The following is a 20708-nucleotide window of genomic DNA, read 5'->3' as shown; positions in this document are numbered from 1 at the left end:
TGGAGGTCGTTGGGATGGGAGATTATGTAGGTGGATAAGTGGCTCGTTGTCCTACAAATGTGGTAATTGAGAGTCGTGGGGCTTCCTAAAGTGGCTTTTTTCTTCTTACCAGATTATATGAATGACTAGGACTTCGTTATAGTGGTAAAAACGTAGACCAATTTGTGGTGTTGTATAAATGTACCTTAGAATAATATATGGAGGTACGAAGGTTGTATGGGTTTGTTCGTACACTACAACAAAAAGAATTGGATAATAAAAAAAAAAAGTGGCGGCGAGTTAGATTGCGGGCATGCCCAGGTGGGACATCGTCATTGGTGCAGCAGCGGTGAGATCTAGGGGACCCAAACTCTATTATCATGCTGAAAGGTCGCCTGTCCTCTTACGTAATACAAGGGTCCCGTTCCCCTCATGTACTTCCCCAGCCACTAACCCCTACGTAAGTACATTCTGGGTACGACGCAACGTATTTTCTGTCATTCGCGCTTCATACAACCAATCCGGGCCATTTCAAATAGTTCAGGTATAACTTTATAGATTTAGATGAAATAATGCGAGTAATGAATTATCATAGCTCCCAGCTTCAATTCGACTAGTTCCTTAAACAGAACTCTATTACTATTGCGTCATGGTTAGTAAGAAGATTGCACGTACAATAAGAAGCGAAGCCATATTCACGTGCATTCGTATTACTCTATCATTGATTCGAGGCGTAGTAAATTGCCTAGCAGGTGGCTTCATCACATGCTGTGAATATGACGATGCCTGGCGCAGTCATGTAGCCTAGCTATACCCAACCAGTCAACTTGGTAGCGTAATCCTTCAACCGTTCGGTTGCTCATCGCCATCTCCGGCTTCCTTTCCTTTACGCTCCTCGTCAACTTTTTCTTTTCGTTTCTGGACGATATCCCAGTTGTACACTCGTGCTATCGCAACCTCCATGGTCTATTCGGTATTAGTTGGTCTCAAATTCAACCCAGGTGAGCATAGACAAGTCGCTTACCGTAATCTGTTCTCGGAGAAAGTCAAGGTCCTCTTCGCAGTTAGCATAGCTTTGCTTAGCAGCCGATAGCTTGGATGTGAGGAGTGTCTGAGCTTCGTCGATAGGGTATGCCAGCATAACGTTCGCCTAGATAACAATTCCCGTCAGTCTAAGTATTTTCGACGGTCAATATTATAACATACGCCGAGCCATAGGTACACCTCATCTGTAGGTGGTATCGAAGCTTTCGCGTACAAGGTGTCGTTCAGTTCAAAGGTCGTCTCGATCGGATCAGATTCCTCCTAGTAGACAGTCAGTCGATGACTTGTATCAAGCTGTTATTCGGACAGCATACCGTTCTCGTCTTCAGGAACTTGACAGTCTCGAGGGTCTTCTCAATATCGGGCATCTTATCCTTCAATCCAGCCACTCTTCTCTGTAGATTCAGTTCCATGAATTGGTATTTACTATGTTCGAGTTTCGATCAGCCATGGGTTCGGTCGCCACGAGATTAATATGCTGACGTACGAGATCATCTCCTGGAAGCTTCGTAGGGTAGCTTGGACATCGTCTCTCGAAGTAATGTAGTCCTCGACCTTGTCAACAAACGGCGCGTAGGGGATACCTCGTGGGTTCGAAGGCGCAGCGTCCTTTCTGCGTCGCAAATGCAATGTCAGTAGCAGTTTACACAGGATTGGGAGTTTTGTTTATCATCGTACTGGACCGCTGGCTCTTTGCCTTTAGCTGACATATTGTAGGTGTGTCATGCGGTGCTTTTTTAATACATCGCAAGGAGTGTCGAATCCAAGAATATGGGGATGCAAAGCGCCGAACAACACCGACGGGTCCAATGTGAATGAATGTTTGTGCCTGGAACGCCGCACCGAAGCTCCAATAGAAAAAAAATTAAGTTATAGAGAGCATGGGCCATTAAAGGCGGGGGGAGCTCACCTAGGTGAAGGAGGGGCACATTCGGTACGTATCCATCCATTATCATCCGTTGTACCTGCCACGCTCCCCTCCGTTTATTAACGTTAACGGGTACTGTACGAAACGCGCTAATCTGTATCTCGGCTACGTACCTACGTTTAAAATTGAACTCGCCGATGCAGCTTCCAACTCGTATTTTCCTCTTGAAATCTACAGAAGGTATTTCTATTTTTAATAGAGTTTTATAATCTACATTAATGTGTATAGTTTAAAAAGGAGCTTATCAATAATCTTTTATTTATTTCTGCAATAATTACGCAACTTGCAACGTTCATTGGTTCAACGACACATCTTGAGGACGCGTTACACGGATGTAACTATTTAGGATAGTGGACGGATAGAAGCGTTTATGAGATGTGATATACAACGTTGCTCTTATAATTGAATGAGCTGAGAGGGTATAAGGTGTTTATATCTTCCCCGCTCCTCCCAAAACCGTTATACTATCACCGAGGAGCTGTATGAACCATCATTGTTTAATCTAATTCAAAATGGGACAAGGACCATCACAAGAAGTTTATCTTGAGACTAGAGTTGAAAATCCTCCAGATGGAAGAGAGCCCCAAGGGCTTGCTCTCATAGCTCATGGTAGGCTTGGCGGAAACTTCGACCAACCACCAGTTCGTCTTCTTGCCGATTATCTCAGAGACAAGAGACAGCTAAGAGTAGTGACTTGGAATGCCCGCGGGATAGGCCAAAGCGGTGGTGGTAATGAGTGGACGGACTTCAGTACTTGGATAGGAGATCCTGGGATAGATGATTACCGTGTATTGTCCCCCCTTAAGTCCATTACCCTGTCTACAAATGACGTGCTTGACTAATATAACCTTGTTACTCATAGCGAATGTTGCGGGAGTCTATGGATAGGTTCGTTCAGGATTATCCCCATATCCAGGGGGCCCAACTCTTCATATGTGTAGGATTGTTCCATACTCTCAGCCATTGACTAGAGGCTAACAAAACTCAGGGCTACTCGGCAGGCGCCATCTTCGCCGGCTGTAGCCGTCCATTTCCATGGTTCTCTCAATTCCGGCCAGCGCATTACATCTTGGTATCATACCCAGTAGAGTTAAATCCCCTCATCGGGATTCATAAGTCGGGTTCATACTTCCGCTCCGTGGAAGCTTTGGTACAGGGTTGGGGATGGGAAAACCTACCCCATGAGTTCAATGGCAAGGAACCGGATGTATCTGGAGTGCTTACGGTAACTGGTCAGCACGAAGCGATGTTCTATGGTATGTGGACCGGGATTCTCGGCAGCAAGAATGCACGAGGTGTATTGACACAGGTTGTTGTAGATGGTGCTGGACATGCGTGGGATGATAAAGCATACCGGATTCCTGAGGAAGTCGACAGGTGGTTGTCTAGGTTTTGAAGAGTCGAATTATGAAGTGTAACACCTATCTTGACTTATCTAAGCTATATAGAATACCTAAATACTGGTGATGCCAGCTCGCTCTATTGATAGGGGAGATCCAGTGGTCTAGCCCTTCCCTATTTCAGCGAATTTAGGCAACCTTCCGCTCCTATTCCAACCAATCCAGTGGCCATCCTGCGCCGCTCTTGGCTTTGTAGAGACTTCTATACCACAGGTGCTTAGCATTTTGAAGCCCATTTCACCCCGCCGCGCGCCCACCTATCCAATTAATTGACGAAAAACCATAGGATTAATACAACATTACGTATCTCAGAAGAGAGAGCCGGGCCCTAACACCTGAGTCGCATTTAGGGACAACATACTATGACGGAGACCCAAAACTCGGAACTGCTTACTTATGAGGCAGTCAAAGCAGGTGGTCAAAGGGTTGTCCCATCGATGGATTTTTTGCGACTTCGCTGGTTCTTCAAAGGTTCAATAGAGGTATCCATCCATGTGCTCGAAGATGCCACGGACTCAACCTCAGCCCAAACGCCTTACCAGATAACAGTGGCAACGAGTACTCCAGACGGTCAGGCAATTCAACAGGTCCAGCAACACGTTATATCATCCTCGAGTATATCCGATCTACCTATCTCTTCCATCGAAGTAAGGCTAGCAGACCTTAATTACTGGGAGGAACGGTGGGAAGACGCGCATCGGCCTGAAGAAAGCTGTTCTGCGATCTGGATTGACGACGGCCCAGAAGGCGAACGCAAAGCGATTCAATGTTGTGGCGAAGATCGACCTTACCTAAATAGCCCCATTCCATCATTGACAGTGAAAGCTAGTAAGGAACCGAAGCCATTCGTTACCATCCATGATTTCATCACAGCGGTGCACCCTTGGATGAGTGCGCTTGAAGATGACATCCGTCACTCAAGGGGTGTTATTAGAGGAACACCCGTGCCTAAAAAGGCAAATCTGTTCGTACATAACTCGTCACTGAGTCCATTAAGAACTATAGATGACCTGGGACAGAGCCCTGCGACTGTGGCATACGGTCGGAGGAATGTGGCTGCGATGACTACTAGGATCAGGGACGGTACGTCACCCGCTTAGCTAGGTCTCCAGGTTGGCGGCATTTCAGCTAAAGAAAGCCGATGGGCCTTGAATATCTCCAGGCGGGTATCAATTACTCCGGAAAGGAGGTAGGCTCCCGCGTGTAAGCCAGTGGCGCTTCTTGTGCGCTGTCAGAAGCTTCAAATAACATCTCAAATCCCGATGTGCCCCATCTGAAACATGTTGGTCCTAGTATTTTGAGGGCGTAGCCGCGCCGCAATAATCCTTCTCTGTGTGAAGAAGGTATGATCATCGTAGGAGCTTCTAAATCTTCATCGCTAGTATGCTCCTGTTACTAAGGTCGGGCATGATCGGGCAGTCGGGCAAGATTGCACGATTTTCTGCAAAAGAACCCTGACTTATTGAGATCGCCCACAATAAAACATGCAAATTCGGCCAACTGCCTATGTCTCGATCCGAGACATTCCAATCAATTTTGATGAAGAAAAATTGAATTACTCGCAATGATTGGTTTATAGGAGCTAAAAGGGCCGTCTCTGTTCCTTGATCTTACAGCAATGATCGTCACCAAGATTTGAACCAAGCTTTAGTATCCCCGAGCAATGACCAACCACCTCGGCACGGGATCGCTCGGATTTATCGTATTACGATAACATCTAGTGTAGCCTCACTCCTCCACCTCCCCAGATTTTTCGGCTTTTGACACTTCCGATTCTTGCCACCTGTAAAATTTACCCTACCAGCCTACCTTCCTATGTGGGGAGAAGTTATTTTTCATATACCTTATTAAGGATGAAATATATTGATGTGGCCCGTTTGATAATCTCCTGATTACCATGGCAGCTATTCATGAAAGTTATTCAGGGGCAGATTAGTTGAAGACCCGACAGTCTGGGAGCCCAGCCTTGGCTCTGAAAACAAGCAAACGGTACGGGTCGTCATACAAGGATGGGGTGCGGGGAGGATTCCACTCCAGATTATTTTAGATAACATCCCAAATCGAGTTCGGATAGGGGATTTGAGAATACCGTTTGCGGTACTGTGCTGTTGGTTTGTAGTGGTGGCGCCACCTACGTAACTACTGCCCTGGAATTTGATACCTAGGCACCTCGGGTATCTCGGCACTTTTACAATATTGTTGGTTACACGACCTATGTGCGTGGAGTTCATTTTTGCAACTAGGCTGCTAGATGGCATGGTACCCGGGTACTTGTTCTGCGAAGAAGCTTAGTAGAGACAACGTTTCAAAATTTATGGTATCTAATAGGTATCTATGATGTTTGGTTGTTTGCCCGTGAGTGCTCTGTAGCCAAGGTATCTGGATTGTTTTCCTCAAATCCGAAATTCCAGATTTTACCCCCTATCATATCCCCGTAGGCCGCTCTGTAAACCCCATGGCTACTACGACCGCCAACATGCTGCATCACGACTGGTGTCAGCGCCCAGCGCAATGAACCTGCCGCATCTGCGTACTCTTCTATAAAGCTATCGATTGGAACTTCTGACCACCTATTTTGACGAAAATGTGGCATTAATTCGTTTGCCACAGTGGAATGTGGAAATACGAGACCCTGGCTGCAGCACGCGTTCTCGGTCATTTGGTGTACGCCTTCCGGGAGCGGCAGCATGCAATTCCCTCCAGCAGCGAAGAATAGGGTGATTAGGAGCGGCATGAAGACAAGCACCGTTAAGAGAAACACAGACCGTGTTAGGTATAGTCGAGCCGCGGGAACATACCGCCGGGTTAAAAATAGGACGCATACAACGCTGACGGTAGCCGCTAAAGACCATCCTAGGTATGTCATCCAGGACTCTGAATTCCAGCCAAGGAGGCCTTCGTAGTAGAATAGACGTAGGTATAAGACTGTTTCACTAAGTTAGGTTATGCTGAATAGACATCGCATGGCGAACCCATGGAGATGCTAATGAACTCACAATCCGTGTGTCCTGTTGACCATGACTTGGTCGTCGCCACATCTAATGCTTGTAGAGTTCGGTGCCGCCACCCGTCTAAGAATACCACATCGTCCTCTACAATTAAATTGTAGGGTGCTCCAGTCTTCTCGCATTCTTCCATCACGACTGAAAAGTCGAACTTGATCTTGGTTCCGTGTGTTTTGTTGTGCTCTATGGCCGTGGCAAGGGCCATTCGTTCTGGATAATCATCGTACGAAGGGAGGACGTCGGCCATGTTGGTGAGCCATGGTTCTCCATAGTCTGCGTGTTTTTTCTGGTCGGCGTGGGCAAGAAGCACAACGAAGCGAAGACCGGCTCTCTCTTCCGCACTTAGGCCATGTTGAAGAGAGCCCAATGTCGATTTCAAGTACGAGATACCGTCTCGATGCACCGAGGGAATCCCTACGCAGAGTTCGGGCGGGCTCCTCTGACTTCCATGCCCCGTTTGCCCTGCTCCTACTTGGTCCGCATATTGTACAGCCTCCTGTATTCGATGCGCCGAATATTTTGGGGCGTGTGCTCGCTCAGTCTGGAAGAACTTGGATGTTGGGTCTTTCCAACATGTTGACCGAATATATCCAACGAGCCAAGCGTACTGTAGTGGTAAACAGTCGTTAATATGTGGTATTCCGGCTCGGCTTCCTTCTATCAAACAATAGGTTCGCCTTGGGATACATTGTGATTACCAAGTAATTAAATGAAATAACTACTACTTACAATAAACAAAAAGCCTAGACATAGACCTATATTTGGATGCATACTTTGCCTTATTCAACGAATGGTTTTCATGGGGGCGAATTAATTTGGCAGTTCTGATGCCAAGAAATTGATTCAGGCAGGATGCGAACATCCATTAGGTATGAAATAGTTTAGTAAAGGAAAGGGACTTCTGTTGTTGAAGGGAGAAGTGTTAAATCACACGAAGACATAGAAAAGAGCATCATCATATTGGAAAACCTGGTAGTGGATGCATAGCCATTTGGAGTTTGGGATTTGGTCACAAAAGTTCCCTTTCCAAATTCCCTCCATGGGTTATATTATTATGTTGTTACTATGTATACTTTGCTTTTATGTGTTGGGACTTGACCGGTCTGCGACTGGCCACTACGGCCTGTCATCATGTGGCTGATGAGGCCCTCCGCATGCAGCATGACAACGAATACTAGAAGTGATCGGCGGCGCCAAAAGCGCGGATGATTCGGTGTTGGCCTGTTGAATGAACGTAGACTTCTGTAAGCAAGGGACAACCATGAAAGAAGATTGAATACGTTCGGTAGCCCGCATTGAGCTCATCGGCTTATTGGTGCGGCGTAGTCAATTCAAAAGCATTTCGTGTTACGCACCATATTAAAAGCAACAGCTACCTCATTTTTAGTACCCTCCTGAGCTCATTTCATTCTTTACATGAGTTCACTGTAAAATTCTTTGTTTTGACCCCTCAGCTCTTTACAACCCTGCAAGCTTGTGGCTGATTTTAAATCCTTCGTTAGTAATACGGTAGTAGGCCCATAACAACTTTAGAATGTTTTAGTTAATTCTAGGCGGACAATCAGACAATAAGGGAGAGATCATCAATTAGGTGAACACTTTACGAGCCGTCCAGTAAGCCCACCTGTACTATAACGGATTACAGGGGTTGTTTACGAGCTCCGAGTAAAGGGTTATCGAGCGAGTTTCCTGTAAAAGCAAAGATAATCCGGGAATGAACAGCGAGGAGCTACTTATGCCCGGTAAAATATACAAATCCTACCTAGGTTGGTATTAATATTTGAGAAGGCTATTGTCAGCTTAGGTAGTGACCTACTTAGGCTCTGCTATACCATGAACGACCTCATATAGTTAACATATTTATCAGGTGGTTGTTAATATTTTTATACCTTGTTTAGGTAGAGTTGTAGTTATATTGCTAACAGTTATGATACTTTTTGTCTCCTTTTAAACTTTGACGAATTGATTAATATAACATTATTCGACACGTCCAAGGCTCGACGAAAGAATCCACGAAGTTGCACTTTCAGGTAGAACACTTTCAGGTAGTACCACCAGGATTTAGACCGAATTTTCAGATTTTCTCGGGCGCATATGAAAAGAGAAAGGATCTACTCTTCAGCGGAGTTGTTGCCTCAATTGAACATGAGGTTTCTGACTCTCGGGAGCGACATCAATATGAGTATGTACTAAATAGCCTCGTGCGGCTGGAGGGGAAGTGCGGGAAGAGATATGTTGGTAAACAACATTGATTATCTCTTTTCCCAATATTGCTAATATCAATTGACTTGTAGAAGTTGTCCAGGTAAGCTGTTGGGTCTTACTCATGAAGAAGCATTTACATAAGCAATTACCATGGTAATGGCTTAAACTGGTGTAACGCCAGCATCACCAACAAGGTGCATAACGCCCGACTCCTTTCAGACTCAATGCTGTTGGAATCTAAGTAGGTACCTACGTGGTACTGAGGTATGAGGGATATGTCATCGATGAAGCTTGTAAACCTTGTCAAAACTGCATTTTGATAAGGAATCGCTTTGGTGGCGGCGGGGAATAGCCGCTGGTAATCCATCGTTACTGTGGTGGGAATCATGGCTTCGGCTTCAATGATGTTCGAATAAAGCCATAATCATTTAGGATCAAGTAAGATGAACCATCCTGTGATGCAGCCCATTACGGCAAGGTAGCCAGCTAGTTTTAGGAGAAGTTCTTCTCGCCAAGAGAGGTGTATCAATAGCGAAAGAGCACAATATCTCGAATATAAAAGAGACCTATTCGACCCGATGGTTGTGCTCTTCTCTATCACATTAAAGCACACACCGGAAGCCAGCAAGCTAGCCCAATACCTCAGCATCAACACCTACTTCAAATTGAAGTTAAAACAACCATCATTCAAAATGTTTTTCACCAAGACCCTCGCTCTCCTCATCGCGGCCGCCGCTCCTCTAAGCCTTGCCGCCCCAGCAAACGGAACAGAGATCCAGGCTGACTTCTGGGCTCAGTTCTGTGATGATACATCCTGCTCTCAGAACTGTGGAGAGTCAGTCAAGGTTTCCGACCCCGGCTGCCTTAACGAAGGCGGCCGTAAGTCTATCCTATTCCACGGCGATGAAAATGATGGCGACTATGCCTTCGTAGTCTCGTCGGGTGGGAATTGCCCTTGCCAAAGCACGTGCACATCGGTTCCCCACAATACAAACTGCTGGGACATCAGCCAGTACTCAGGCGATCAATCTTTCCGCTTCGTCGGTGGAAGCTGCGGCTCAAACAACTGCTAAGCATTCACGACAAGGCCGTATATCTGCGCACTAGCTATTAGGAATTAGCAATCATAGTAGTCGCAGAATTCTTTCCGGAGGATATATACATTTCAGATGGATGGAGGGTCATGTGCAGAGGTTCATAGTCAAAAGTTATATGGTAATTCGGAGGACCTTCAACAGTATCCCCTGGGTATCCCCTCCCTAGGTACCTAGCTAGAATCTATTGATTAGATTCCCACCAACTTGATTTAAGTCTCATTTCCAAAATGGTATAATATGTTATGAAATTCCGCTTTCCGTTTTAGGCATTGGAAGTGACACACACTCTCGGATCGGTGCCGAATCCCCACTTTTTAAGGGACCGGCTACCCGGTCCACGGTAAGTTCCTTTCCTTCTAGATGTAGGGAAGTACCTAGTACATCGCACCGCTTAGTCTTTAGTCAAATATGATGTTATTTATATTCGAAATTGCAACATATATATGCAGTTCTTCGCTTAAAAGTCGACTTTTAATCCTATAATTTTCGTGACCATTCTTTTACAATGAAACATCCGAGATCTTCCATCCACCCGGACACAACTTCTGGAATACCTGCTGAGGATCGTACTTAGCGGCCACATCCTTCATCTTTTTCACGTTATCGGCTCCATAGCTCGAGAGAACATTTTGCGACTTGTCTGCATAATTCATGTAGTTCCATTCGGTTAATCCATCGACCGAAGCCGCATATTGTTTTACGGTTTCAACACACGCGCTCAATTTCGCATAGGCGAAGGCCAGCTGTTCTGGTGTCTTCATCATAGTTGAAATCTGAAACAGAATACAGTTTTCCTTGTTCCGTTCGATGCCCAGAACGTTGCCTCCAGATGCGAGGGAGTTTTGGGCAAATAGGGTCGGGACTGGTTGGAAGATGCATTGCGTAAGGAAGTCGCCATCGGGGACGTGAGCCTTCAACTCTTCAACCATACTGCTGTGTACCTCGGAAGCCTTAGCCATGATACGTCTATCATTCTTAAAGCACAAGGTAAACCATGCATCACTGGCATGAGATTAGTTGAGTTAGGCGCAGAGGGGCGGAAACATCGTCATCTCATGTCACTTACTGGTATTTAGGTGGTAATGTCATGTCAGTTGACATGTTGAAAATAGTGGTAGGCTTGACGGTATCCGCGATTTTCGGCAGCTTAGCCCAGTGCTCGTATGCAGGGCCGTTCTCAACCCCCCGCGTGTCCAGCACAGCTGTAGATGCAACATTGTCTTTGAAATCGGGAAAATAGCCAAGGACCACTATGAGGTTGCTGTCTCGATACTGTGGTACGTCCTCCGTGAAGTTCCAAGTTACATCGATGAGTTGGGGTATCGCTTCTTTTGGGCTGACAGCGACACCACCCCAAACTTGGGAACAGGGTACGGTCTTTATGGTGAAGTTGGTTACAATACCGAAATTATTGGATCCACCCTTTAGAGCCTGGAATAGATCCGAATGGTTGTCCTTGTCTGCCGTGATAATGCGACCGTCCGCCAGTACGATCTGATAAGCAACGACGTTGTCGCATGCCCAACCATATCGTGATGTGAACCACGAATTACCCCCACCAAGGATAAAGCCCCCAACGCCAACATTTCCCTCTCTGCTACCCACGGCTGCGAGCCCATGTTTAGCTAATTCTTGATATACGTTCTTAAATCTTCCCCCGGCGCCAATTGTCACTGTTTTCGCATCATTGCCTAGGTAGTTCTTGTCCATAAGGCCGAGATCAATCGTTACACCACCAGTGATGTTATTAGTTCCTACCCCTGGAGAATGTCCGCCACCACGGATAGCGAATTTCTCCTGGGCAGCTACCAAAACATTCAATGTTTGAGAAACCTCATCGGGAGTCTTTGGTTGAACGATGCAGATAGGCCCTAACTTGGCAGTTTTCGACCAGTATGACTCCTCGCGGGATACATAGTCGGGGTCCGTAGGTGTCAGGACGTGCAGTCCGGCCTCGATCAATGAAGTCACTACAGGATATGATGGTTTGGGTATTATAGATGCCATGACATAGATATGGTGAAAGTGACAATTTTGTAAGATTTAGCAGAAATAAGATATGATGTGTAGTAACACAAATGATTTAATTCCCCTCGCAGTCATAAGTTTTCAACTCAGCTTTCCCATTGTGGTGGTCCACGCTACTATGCGGCGCATCCGCATATACCGTAACGCCACCCAATAACTAGACAACTGCATGTACACCGTCTCCCGATTTTCGCCCATACTGTCGCACAAACATCATATCCGAGACGTAAGTTCCCACCAACATGCCGACGGGCGCAGGACTTTCTGACCACCTCGCGATTCAATGCCTGTTTCATTTATGATCACAATTACATTTGTGATGAATGAAGAAAAAAACTCTGCATTTCCCCTTTTCTGATGCACACAACCAATTAGCAACTTCAAGCGCACCATCCTCGACACTAAGAACATTTCAAAATGTATACCTAGTAATATTAGAATGGTAGTTCTTTTGTGTTACATACTTGTCCTTCGATTGTGTTGATTAAATGCCATCACAATACAAAATAGATCCTAGCAGAACCCATCAATGAGAGATGTCATAATGCTATCCCAGGTTGGTAGAATGAAGCATCGGCCTCATATGCCGGGTCTACATGATTCCTATCATTAAGCTCAATATAGCGATGCGTAGTGATTTCAATATTGCGGGAGTTGTTCGTGGAATGCGATTTATTCGAGGACGGAGTGTTCTTGGTCGTGAAATTAGACAGTGTGCCTTGCATTCTCGGGTACACCGTAGAATTCTGAACGAAGCCAAGCCAGAACGACCGAAGCGCGGGGGCGCAACCGACTATAATAGCAATACAGCATTCAAGACACCTTTTCGATCATTAGTTATGAGTGAATTTCAATCGTAGAGGCGTGGGGGCACTGGTTTGCTTACGTGCAAAGCATTGCGATGGTCATAGCCGATGGGCCGCCAAGAAGTTGACTCTGGTAGTATAGGGAAATGATGGCGGTGGCGATGGCCCTGCGTATAGTCAATAGGCCGCCCTCAGACGATGTATAATTGAATCTGGGAACGTACAGCAAACCGATCAGGAATACGATAGCAACTCCAATTCTTTTCGAAAGCGGAAGGTTTAGACCTGTGATTGTTGGGATAGGCAGACCTAGAATGACAATATCGGTTGCGATGGCCGTGGCGCACCGCCAGATGCTGGTGGGGAACGTGCTTCTTTGACAGTTCACGAGGAAGGCATCGTCTATGGGTTTTCCCCTTGGGTCGCAAGGTATACTCGCATATATCGTGGCTGCAAGGTAAAGTGCCGCCGTAATTGCGAGAGTTGCATAGGATGTGACGCGCAACCACTTCTTGATGTTGAAGACTCGTGTGTAGAATACGAGGATAGGCGTCTTGGCGAAATACATGGCCAAACCAGCCGTAACGAGACACCCGACAGATACCTAGAGTTCTATTAGGGTATCAGTACGCTTTGGTAGGGATATGTCACTTAAGCTGGTGATGTGCTCAATTGTCGTCGTTTTGGCGTTGAAGGCTAATTTTGGTCAATAATTTAGTCTAGATACAAGAATTTCCTGTCACCTACACTGATTCATTAAAGATGACGTTGCCGAGTAACTAGCCAGGCAGATAAGGGCAATGGCGGAGAGATCTTAGAACCAAAACATTTAGCACGGGAATAATATAACGGGAGTCATTTACTCACAGTCATCCGTCCCTATGCTTTTACTGATGCGATAGTTAGTACCAAGGCGGATGGCCACAAAAATGCTAGTAACAACATTGATGGTAATTTGAGCGGCAACGTATGATTTTGGGGACACGCTGGTTGGTTCAAGGAACGAGTCCATATCGAGCTAGAAGGGGCCGATAGTGATTGGGAATATAAATGTAATTGAGCTACTATTTAGCTAGATGGTGCTAATTAATGAATTATAGTCTGGTTTCCCCTAGATCTTACTTCCTAAGTAAATACCACTCACATACTCACCTATTCCTCCTCGCCTTCGTGTCTTAGGAACGGCTCGTTGGGGCCCTATCTTAGTCACGACGCCACGCTGCATATCGACTCCCTAACAAGGTGTCATTGACCGAAACGGCGTAATTTGTTGAAACAGTCAAGGTGGTCCAAAAAGCTTATTCGTAAATCAAATCCCGTTGCCCATAACCCTTTTTCAGCCGAGAACGAGATGACCTACCTTAGTCATAGTACGTAATGAAATACCCCAGAAACCTCAGGAGGTGTGGAAAGGAAAAGCTATGGGGATGAGGGAGAGGGCTTTGCTTGGAAGAATTGTTAGGAAAAAATCATTACTCCGTACGTTATTTGTGTAACCACACCAAGGGATGACGACGTCCATGTAGCATTGGCAACGCACACTGTGCCCCCTGACCAATTATATCTCACAGCCCCCTAGAGATTAGGTATGTTGTAATGATAACGAGCCAATAGACCGACCTATATCCATACTCTCCCGTCCGATCGGTAACTGTCACGGTGATAGGAGCACTGGTCTGTATATAGCTCACCGCTCATGTAGGAGCGGAGCTCCTGCTTCTCTTCTTAATTCATACCGTTCATCATGCAGTAGCTCCACCTCAACGTGATAGTAACACAAAACGCAATAATAAAAAGCAAGTTCCAACCGCGCATGACAAGAGAAGGAATAGTCGTTGAATATCCGGCTTATAATTACCACCAGTTATCTTAACAAGTCAAGTAAGTATTTAACTTAAAATCGGGCTCAGTTAAGTTGATATGCCCTTTTTTAGGGTCATAGGATGTATTCTCTTTCGTACGTGCGCTTGAGATAATACTCCGAACAATTCTCTCATTGGTTAGACCTCGTTAGATCGCGACTATGGATTTAGCGGTGCTGTGTCAATATTCGTGGCATAGTGTCATTTCGCTAATGGTATTCACCAAGCTCCTATGTAGTTACAAAGACTTTTCAATCCAATTTCCTTAGTTAACTTACTAGAAGAGAACTACACATATTAGTCATGATCCACTCAGGGGCAGCTCACCATCTAGTCTCTTCGTGACCCAGCTCCAAAATGACCGCTATCATTTTCGATCCGAATCGGGCTTCGTGCCCCTGATATAACAGCTGTGGATCAAGTTTCTAGGTTTTTTTTTTTTTTTGGAAGCGATAGAAGTACGTCTTCTATTCTTTCTATATAGTTTGACTTTCTTCTCCCACGAATTAATTTTCCTGCCAAGCATCATTCTCCTAATAAACACCTAGCATCTCTACAACGGCTAATCTCTACCAGCGATCTTTAACGCTTGTCGCATGTTTACTCACAATGGCATCCGCTCGCGAACGAGTCTTGGGCATTACTGAGCTCCACGAGTTAGTCCTCAGAAATCTCCCGCCTTCAGATCTCTTGCTAAACGTACCACGGGTATCAAAGGGATGGAAAAATATCATCGATACATCTCCCAGGATCCAGCAAATGCTATTTCTAAGAGGGGTCCTCCGGTCGATCCCTACCCACGCGCCTCCATCTACTGACCGATATGTTAAGAATACAATCGTAGCACGCGCTTTTACGTTCTTTCGCGAGGCTAACTCCGTCGTCGCGAATAGGCACTACTACACACATCCAAACGACCCGGCGGCGAATGAAGCAGAGAAGAGACCGTTATTATTTAGCGCCAATGATGATGAATTTAGACGACGATGGTCGACGAAGCGTGCTAGTTGGCGAAAGATGTTGGTTTCACAGCCTCCAATCACAAAGATTCACTGGACAATTACACGACAGGATGAACCTCACCTTTCTGGACAACCTGGGACATTAGCCACCTTCACATTCGAAGATGGTTTACGGGTTGGTGACCTTTGGGGCCTGAAGGCTGTTTAGGATACACTTCCTTCGACTGGCCTGGTACTAAAGAAGAACCCGAGCCCCCACGTAAAGTTGATAATGAGTCAATGACCCAATACCGGGCTAGGTGGTCAGCTAAGCAAGGGTCAAGGGCGAGATTTCGGTATCAATGATGGTGCCTCCCGGAGCTAACCCTTTAACCGGCGGAGATTTGATGAAATACCATCGAAACCTCACCAGATTGGAGCGGGCGATGCGCGAAGTAGACGAAAATGGAGTGGAGACAGACAAATATGTCACACGGGATTTGGACGGCAGTTCAGCAATAAACGAATTCATACATGCGGCCCAGCGTGAAATAGAAGATCACAGTTGGATTTTCCAAGATGATATGCCGATACAGATGATATAATGCTAGGGATACGGGGCAAAGATGGGAAGGGTACCTGCAGCATCAGAGATGTGTCCGTTTGAGCCAACTCGGGCCTATTTATGACAGATGTTGTGGTGTTTATCGTGTTTCGTAGCACTTGGAAGCACTTTTGGAACAGATCCCTAGAAATCATAGAATCTTTCGCTATGGAATGGAATAGTACCTCGTATCTCGAAGCGGCCGCAGGACATAATAGATAAAATATTGAACTTGATTCCCACTTTCGCCATCGTTTCTGTGATAGCAGTCTTGACACCCCCTCCTAAGACAAATAAGATAATGAATTTTCTTACTGTGCGCCAGCTTACCAGCTGTTTAAGATCGTGTCTAGTCAATTGCTGTCCCTCGTCTAGGTCGTACTTTGTGCAAGCCTCTCAATAAAAAGGCATAATGCCTTCATGGCACTAGGTACCAATCATAGTACTACTAAAGCTACCACTAATTAAATCATTTTCTTTCCGTATTGGATTGGATATTGGTACTTACATTACGATACCAGACACAAGGCCATTTTGCACGCCGGTAATAATTCCCAGATGTCTCGTCGCGACATACTTTGGTAACGTGGTCGTAAGTATCAGGATCCATAGCATGAAACCATGCATGGGTTGGGTTGATCTTTCCAGGACCATGCTTGTAGTAGATCGGAATGTCGCGCTGATATGTGGCTACTAGGCACACTGAGTTCCCTGCGCCGTCGGGCCAATGCTTGCTTAGGCTTACTTCGCTGCCATTTCTTGCGAATCTATAGTGATTGCTATACCTATGCGGAGATTGGCAGTTATCCTGGGTTCTGGCAAAGAAAGTGTAGAAATCCGATCCTCCTCGCGTCCGGTTTCGTAGAGAAGGCAGGAACATTCATCGGGGTCAAAACAAACCATCTCTGGCAGTAGGCTAGAGGGGGTCAAGGGAAAGTAAATGCTAGCCGGTCCTTGTCGATACTGATAGAAGAGAGACCTCAGCTTCGAAGTAGATACTTTCCACCCGGGGTAACAGTAAAAGCGTCGAGACCGCTATGGGGTTGCCACTTTAAATTGAGAACCACCACATCGTCTAAGGGGCGTCCGCCGGATTTTAAGCGAGCTTGTGGCCAAGTCGGGGCCCCATCAGTAGTGCAGTAGGTATCATGGCTAGGATCGTGACATTCAATCAGGAAATTGTCGAAGCAAGCTTGCCAGTCCCCAGGCCTCTTTCTCTGCCAGAGAGCGATATGAGATTTAATGGTAGCCCAAGTGATATGGATGTGCTCGCAAAGTTGTACGGCCCCTTCGTGATCTATACACTTTCGGTCCTGTTTGCCGACATCCAAGTTGGAAGGGGAAAAAGACAATAGGACGTGATCCATGCGACAAGCATTGCAGAATAGCTGGTCCTCGGGCAATATGGGGGTGAACTTACAGCGTATCTCACTTCTATAATTAATCTTTTCGGGATGATCTTTGCACTTGTCGCACATCAAGTCTCTCTGTAGGCGCTTGCGGAGTTGGTGATATAAGTCTGGGTTATGCCTCGGTAGATTCTCAGTACTCAGAATTTTTTTATTTATGGCTTTGCAAATATCGTGATCATATATTATGCGCCTAAATGTTCTCGAGACACATCGCAGGCAATAGAAAGATAGTATATCGCCGCTCGAGTAGTGGATGATGAGGCATAAAAGCTCTTCTGGAAGTCTACAGAGTAGATTGTGCTTGTTGTTATAGACTTGGGCTGCTATCCAGGGATCCATGGTACGTTGAAGTTCACTTAGAGTGGTCAACATTTTGAGGCGTTGTTTCTCGCGTTGCTCCTCTTGGTGTTCCTCTTGGTGTTCTTGGTGTTCTTCTTTCTGTTTCTCTTGTTGTTCCTCCGGTTGTTCTTCCTGTTGTTCTTCCTGTTGTTCTTCCTGTTGTTCTTCCTGTTGTTCTTCCTGTTGTTCTTCCTGTTGTTCTTCCTGTTGTTCTTCCTGTTGTTCTTCGTGCTGTTCCTCCTGTTGCTCCTCCTGTGGTTCCTCTCGGTCTAGCTCGCTCGGTATTGAATCCTGCAGCTGCTTCTGGTATATTTCTTCCTATATTGGTTCATTTTCTTGTTCCTCACGGTCCACCTGGTATCGACATGGACATAACTTTTGAATCCATCGTATAAAACGAGACATTTTGAATAAGCATGTGGCTAGTAAATGTAAATGCTCCCAGCGCAAATGTGTGAGTGAACACCTGCCATCTGTAATTGATGCTTAATAGTTAATCAGAGATGTATTTATACTTAATAATTAGATACCTCGTCTCAAGATGTGGTATGACATTTAACAAACCCTAATTTCAAAAACGGGTACTCGGATCAAATATCATGAGAAAAGGTTTCTTGAAGCAGTCAAACATCCTTGATACTAAATCTTGCACCAATGTCTCCACGATAGGAATGGATATTCGGCTTAATTCTTCTCATTTACTTTCGATCTTGCCGTGATATGTCTATGTACAGAGTGTGCCCTAATTGTTTATTAGGTAACCCCCATATTAAGCTTCATTAAGTTTACCGGTCTATATGAGGGATTCTAATAAGAAATCTAATAGTAATACAGGATGTAGAATAAAATGTTTAACAGAGAACTAGGGAACACCTAAGTGTCTATGCCGTAGGCTTCCAGCTTATTCGGCCGTAGCGAACAACGGCGAGTTGGGTTGGCATACAGTGTCTGGCTTCGGCAAGGTTCCCTCGAGGAAGTAGTTTTGGATAAAGTTGTTGGTGCAGTTTGACGGTTGAGTGAGAGAAAGATGCTGCAAAAATAATTAGCTCTAACGCGGCGGAAAGAAAAGGGGGGAATGTAAAAAGGGGGTAGGGGATACTCACGCCATGACCATCATGCGTCAACAATACACTACCCTCGAAGCCCGAGCTCATATTCTTAGCGGAAACAAGAGGAGTCACGGGGTCATAGCTGTTTCCAACGAATAGCAAGGGGTTCTTGGTCTTAACCTGGAAATCACCCTCGTACCGCTCCGCAGCCTCAAACTTCCACTGTGCGCACGGCATCATGTAGTAGCCCCAAGCGAAGTCCCAGAACCACTTGCTGGTCTGGCGGTACTGCTCCATGACAGCCGCGAGGTCTTCAATATTGTCCGTTCGCTGTTTCTTATCGCCGCATCGGATACCCAAGACAGCTTGGTCCTGCGACGGAATGCCACCGTCGAGCAGGCGGTTCACGTATGCGTCGTACTTGCCCTCGAGAATGTCGGCGAGAGCGCGAGATAGGGAGGGCCAATCGGAGGGCCTATACATGGTGATATAGATATGTCCGACGAAACCCGAGTAGTCGAGCACGGCCGAGCCGTTGTACGCCGGTGGGCTGTCGCGGAACATTTTCCAAAGCGAGTCCATAGCTGCCTCTAATTCCTCGTAAGTTCGGTTCTTGGCCAGAGGGCAGTTTTCAGGTTTCGCGATGCAGCCCCGCATAAATTCCTCCCAGATGCCGTCGGCTGATGCGACCATCTCTGGTTCACCACTGTAACCTGTCAGTACAAATTTTCCGGATTTCTGCTATATTACACAGGGGGTGCAGGATAGACATACTAAGAGTTGTAGTACTCGTGCGAGTTCATTACGCCATCAAGCACAACTTTGTCCACCCTATCGGGGAACATAGCCGCAACAGTCGCGCCCATCGCCGTACCTCCAGAAATGCCTTGGCGAATTCGTCAGCTTATCGTCACATCCAGATTCAGATCTCATCGCAATCGTGAACTTACCCCAGTATCTCAGCATACCATCCTCGCCAAGTGCATCGACGATGGACATCATATCCCTAGCAGCGAATGCCATACCGACGAAATTACCAGTTTCTTTCTGTTGAAGGTAGCACTGATCTGCGATAATCTCGCTTTCAGCCCATAGTTTGCCCACGGCTGTATCCGCGGCCCCGGCTCGTGTTTGGCCCATGGCGGCGTAGTAGTTTGTCGTGTCATTGGGCCAGCATGAGAATCGGATGGTTTGACCGGTTCCTCTGTTAGATCAGTTGTCAGAATATTCGTCGCTGGGTTTTTATTTTATTTTCCTTTCTTTTTTTTAAAGGAAAAAGAAGAAAAGGAGAAAAAAAAATGTCTTACCTCGGATCCCAACTAACTAAATCATGGTAACCTCCGGTTGTCCTGTGCGACGTTAATCAATACTGTTACAAGTTACACAAGCATAAGGCAAGACCACTTACGGTGCCATCAGGCCAGCATAATCAAGCATGCTATTCAACCCATCTTGTCCTGGACCGCCGAAGTTAAGTAAGATACTCCCACGCTTCGGGCCTTTTGTAGCCGGATACTTGATAAGGTCAAGGGTGAGAGTCTTGTTCGAAGTCTTATCGGTGTAGTCGAGGGGAACGGGTAGTTTGGCGCATTGTACGGGGAGAGTGGTGTTTAATTTGCAAGGACCCCATTTGATGCCGGTGTCATAATCGCGTTTGTGGATGCTCACCGCGCTGGCTCCGGCGGCGAGCGATGCGAGTGAAATGAGAGCTTTAGACGATACCATTTTGAACTTGTATGTCTATCGAGAAGTTGTTGTGTGATGCAGAACCCAAAACCAAGCTATTAGTGAGTCCTCAACATCTTATATAACACCACCAGTCCTATGTAGGCAAAAGCCAAGGCCCAACTCATCACCGCAACCTCCCTACGTAACACTCCTGCATTACAGCCTCATCTCCAGCTCCAGGCTGAGCGCTCCATATTCTGGGGAAAACCAAGCCATGACACGCCGAATCGAATACGTCGACCAATCACATCCCCCCAAGTTGAAAATAATATCCTAATCGG

General features: G+C 46.1%; 9 protein-coding genes across 9 annotated transcripts; 4 read left to right on the top strand and 5 right to left on the bottom strand.

The window, feature by feature from the left end:
- Positions 1 to 345: 345 nt before the first annotated feature.
- F4822DRAFT_413331 (Prefoldin, subunit 3) lies at positions 346 to 1878 on the bottom strand. The gene is made up of 7 exons (XM_051459040.1): positions 1702 to 1878; positions 1511 to 1636; positions 1338 to 1449; positions 1186 to 1284; positions 1004 to 1129; positions 683 to 945; positions 346 to 618 (listed from the first exon to the last, which is right to left on the bottom strand). The coding sequence occupies exons 1-6, from the start codon at positions 1731 to 1733 to the stop codon at positions 823 to 825; spliced, it is 618 nt and encodes a 205-aa protein (XP_051311301.1). The 5' UTR covers positions 1734 to 1878; the 3' UTR covers positions 346 to 618; positions 683 to 822.
- Positions 1879 to 2119: 241 nt separating this feature from the next.
- Positions 2120 to 3510, top strand: F4822DRAFT_413329 (uncharacterized protein). The gene is made up of 3 exons (XM_051459039.1): positions 2120 to 2739; positions 2814 to 2888; positions 2940 to 3510. Exons 1-3 carry the CDS (start codon positions 2464 to 2466, stop codon positions 3345 to 3347), a joined length of 759 nt encoding a protein of 252 aa, XP_051311300.1. The 5' UTR covers positions 2120 to 2463; the 3' UTR covers positions 3348 to 3510.
- F4822DRAFT_413325 (uncharacterized protein) lies at positions 3511 to 5045 on the top strand. Its single transcript, XM_051459038.1, has one exon. The coding sequence runs from the start codon at positions 3714 to 3716 to the stop codon at positions 4449 to 4451; it is 738 nt and encodes a 245-aa protein (XP_051311299.1). The 5' UTR covers positions 3511 to 3713; the 3' UTR covers positions 4452 to 5045.
- Positions 5046 to 5639: 594 nt separating this feature from the next.
- F4822DRAFT_413322 (uncharacterized protein) lies at positions 5640 to 7450 on the bottom strand. The gene is made up of 3 exons (XM_051459037.1): positions 7086 to 7450; positions 6348 to 6963; positions 5640 to 6276 (listed from the first exon to the last, which is right to left on the bottom strand). The coding sequence occupies exons 1-3, from the start codon at positions 7125 to 7127 to the stop codon at positions 5684 to 5686; spliced, it is 1251 nt and encodes a 416-aa protein (XP_051311298.1). The 5' UTR covers positions 7128 to 7450; the 3' UTR covers positions 5640 to 5683.
- A 1383-nt stretch (positions 7451 to 8833) lies between these two features.
- Positions 8834 to 9714, top strand: F4822DRAFT_445480 (uncharacterized protein). The gene has a single exon (XM_051463387.1). The coding sequence runs from the start codon at positions 9140 to 9142 to the stop codon at positions 9632 to 9634; it is 495 nt and encodes a 164-aa protein (XP_051311297.1). The 5' UTR covers positions 8834 to 9139; the 3' UTR covers positions 9635 to 9714.
- Positions 9715 to 10060: 346 nt separating this feature from the next.
- F4822DRAFT_413320 (uncharacterized protein) lies at positions 10061 to 11723 on the bottom strand. The gene is made up of 2 exons (XM_051459036.1): positions 10725 to 11723; positions 10061 to 10660 (listed from the first exon to the last, which is right to left on the bottom strand). Exons 1-2 carry the CDS (start codon positions 11663 to 11665, stop codon positions 10159 to 10161), a joined length of 1443 nt encoding a protein of 480 aa, XP_051311296.1. The 5' UTR covers positions 11666 to 11723; the 3' UTR covers positions 10061 to 10158.
- Positions 11724 to 13571, bottom strand: F4822DRAFT_413315 (uncharacterized protein). Its single transcript, XM_051459035.1, has 6 exons — positions 13360 to 13571; positions 13240 to 13305; positions 12717 to 13188; positions 12573 to 12659; positions 12112 to 12508; positions 11724 to 12040 (listed from the first exon to the last, which is right to left on the bottom strand). Exons 3-5 carry the CDS (start codon positions 13058 to 13060, stop codon positions 12226 to 12228), a joined length of 714 nt encoding a protein of 237 aa, XP_051311295.1. The 5' UTR covers positions 13061 to 13188; positions 13240 to 13305; positions 13360 to 13571; the 3' UTR covers positions 11724 to 12040; positions 12112 to 12225.
- A 664-nt stretch (positions 13572 to 14235) lies between these two features.
- F4822DRAFT_445470 (uncharacterized protein) lies at positions 14236 to 15524 on the top strand (the record flags this gene model as incomplete). The annotated part of the gene is made up of 2 exons (XM_051463386.1): positions 14236 to 14569; positions 14931 to 15524. The coding sequence occupies exons 1-2, from the start codon at positions 14516 to 14518 to the stop codon at positions 15522 to 15524; spliced, it is 648 nt and encodes a 215-aa protein (XP_051311294.1). The 5' UTR covers positions 14236 to 14515.
- A 1355-nt stretch (positions 15525 to 16879) lies between these two features.
- Positions 16880 to 20424, bottom strand: F4822DRAFT_432372 (TAP-like protein-domain-containing protein; the record flags this gene model as incomplete). Its single annotated transcript, XM_051461637.1, has 7 exons — positions 16880 to 17968; positions 18594 to 18680; positions 18754 to 19405; positions 19474 to 19585; positions 19650 to 19903; positions 20007 to 20048; positions 20147 to 20424. The coding sequence occupies 7 exons, from the start codon at positions 20422 to 20424 to the stop codon at positions 16880 to 16882; spliced, it is 2514 nt and encodes an 837-aa protein (XP_051311293.1).
- Between the last annotated feature and the right edge of the window lie 284 nt (positions 20425 to 20708).

This window comes from Hypoxylon trugodes (assembly GCF_022578975.1).
Source record: "Hypoxylon trugodes strain CBS 135444 unplaced genomic scaffold F4822scaffold_8, whole genome shotgun sequence".
Lineage (NCBI taxonomy): Eukaryota > Fungi > Ascomycota > Sordariomycetes > Xylariales > Hypoxylaceae > Hypoxylon > Hypoxylon trugodes.
The sequence above is the reverse complement of the archived record's forward strand: the minus strand, read 5'-3'. Positions and strand labels throughout refer to the sequence as shown.

Bases quoted from the DNA above. Each gene is read 5' to 3' on its own strand.
- F4822DRAFT_413331 (XM_051459040.1), bottom strand. From the start codon at position 1,733: ATGTCAGCTAAAGGCAAAGAGCCAGCGGTCCA. The intron at 1,130-1,185 runs GTATGTTATAAT...ATTGTTATCTAG, and splicing joins AGGTGTACCTATGGCTCGGC to GCGAACGTTATGCTGGCATA. The intron at 946-1,003 runs GTAAGCGACTTG...AATACCGAATAG, and splicing joins TTCTCCGAGAACAGATTACG to ACCATGGAGGTTGCGATAGC.
- F4822DRAFT_413329 (XM_051459039.1), top strand. From the start codon at position 2,464: ATGGGACAAGGACCATCACAAGAAGTTTATCTTGAGACTAGAGTTGAA. The intron at 2,740-2,813 runs GTATTGTCCCCC...TGTTACTCATAG, and splicing joins CTGGGATAGATGATTACCGT to CGAATGTTGCGGGAGTCTAT. The intron at 2,889-2,939 runs GTAGGATTGTTC...AACAAAACTCAG, and splicing joins GGGCCCAACTCTTCATATGT to GGCTACTCGGCAGGCGCCAT.
- F4822DRAFT_413325 (XM_051459038.1), top strand. From the start codon at position 3,714: ATGACGGAGACCCAAAACTCGGAACTGCTTACTTATGAGGCAGTCAAA.
- F4822DRAFT_413322 (XM_051459037.1), bottom strand. From the start codon at position 7,127: ATGCATCCAAATATAGGTCTATGTCTAGGCTTTTTGTTTATT. The intron at 6,964-7,085 runs GTAAGTAGTAGT...TTACCACTACAG, and splicing joins GTCTAGGCTTTTTGTTTATT to TACGCTTGGCTCGTTGGATA. The intron at 6,277-6,347 runs GTGAGTTCATTA...TTAGTGAAACAG, and splicing joins GTCAACAGGACACACGGATT to TCTTATACCTACGTCTATTC.
- F4822DRAFT_445480 (XM_051463387.1), top strand. From the start codon at position 9,140: ATGGTTGTGCTCTTCTCTATCACATTAAAGCACACACCGGAAGCCAGC.
- F4822DRAFT_413320 (XM_051459036.1), bottom strand. From the start codon at position 11,665: ATGGCATCTATAATACCCAAACCATCATATCCTGTAGTGACTTCATTG. The intron at 10,661-10,724 runs GTAAGTGACATG...ATCTCATGCCAG, and splicing joins ACATTACCACCTAAATACCA to TGATGCATGGTTTACCTTGT.
- F4822DRAFT_413315 (XM_051459035.1), bottom strand. From the start codon at position 13,060: ATGTATTTCGCCAAGACGCCTATCCTCGTATTCTACACACGAGTCTTC. The intron at 12,660-12,716 runs GTACGTTCCCAG...GACTATACGCAG, and splicing joins GTATTCCTGATCGGTTTGCT to GGCCATCGCCACCGCCATCA. The intron at 12,509-12,572 runs GTAAGCAAACCA...ATGATCGAAAAG, and splicing joins ACCATCGCAATGCTTTGCAC to GTGTCTTGAATGCTGTATTG.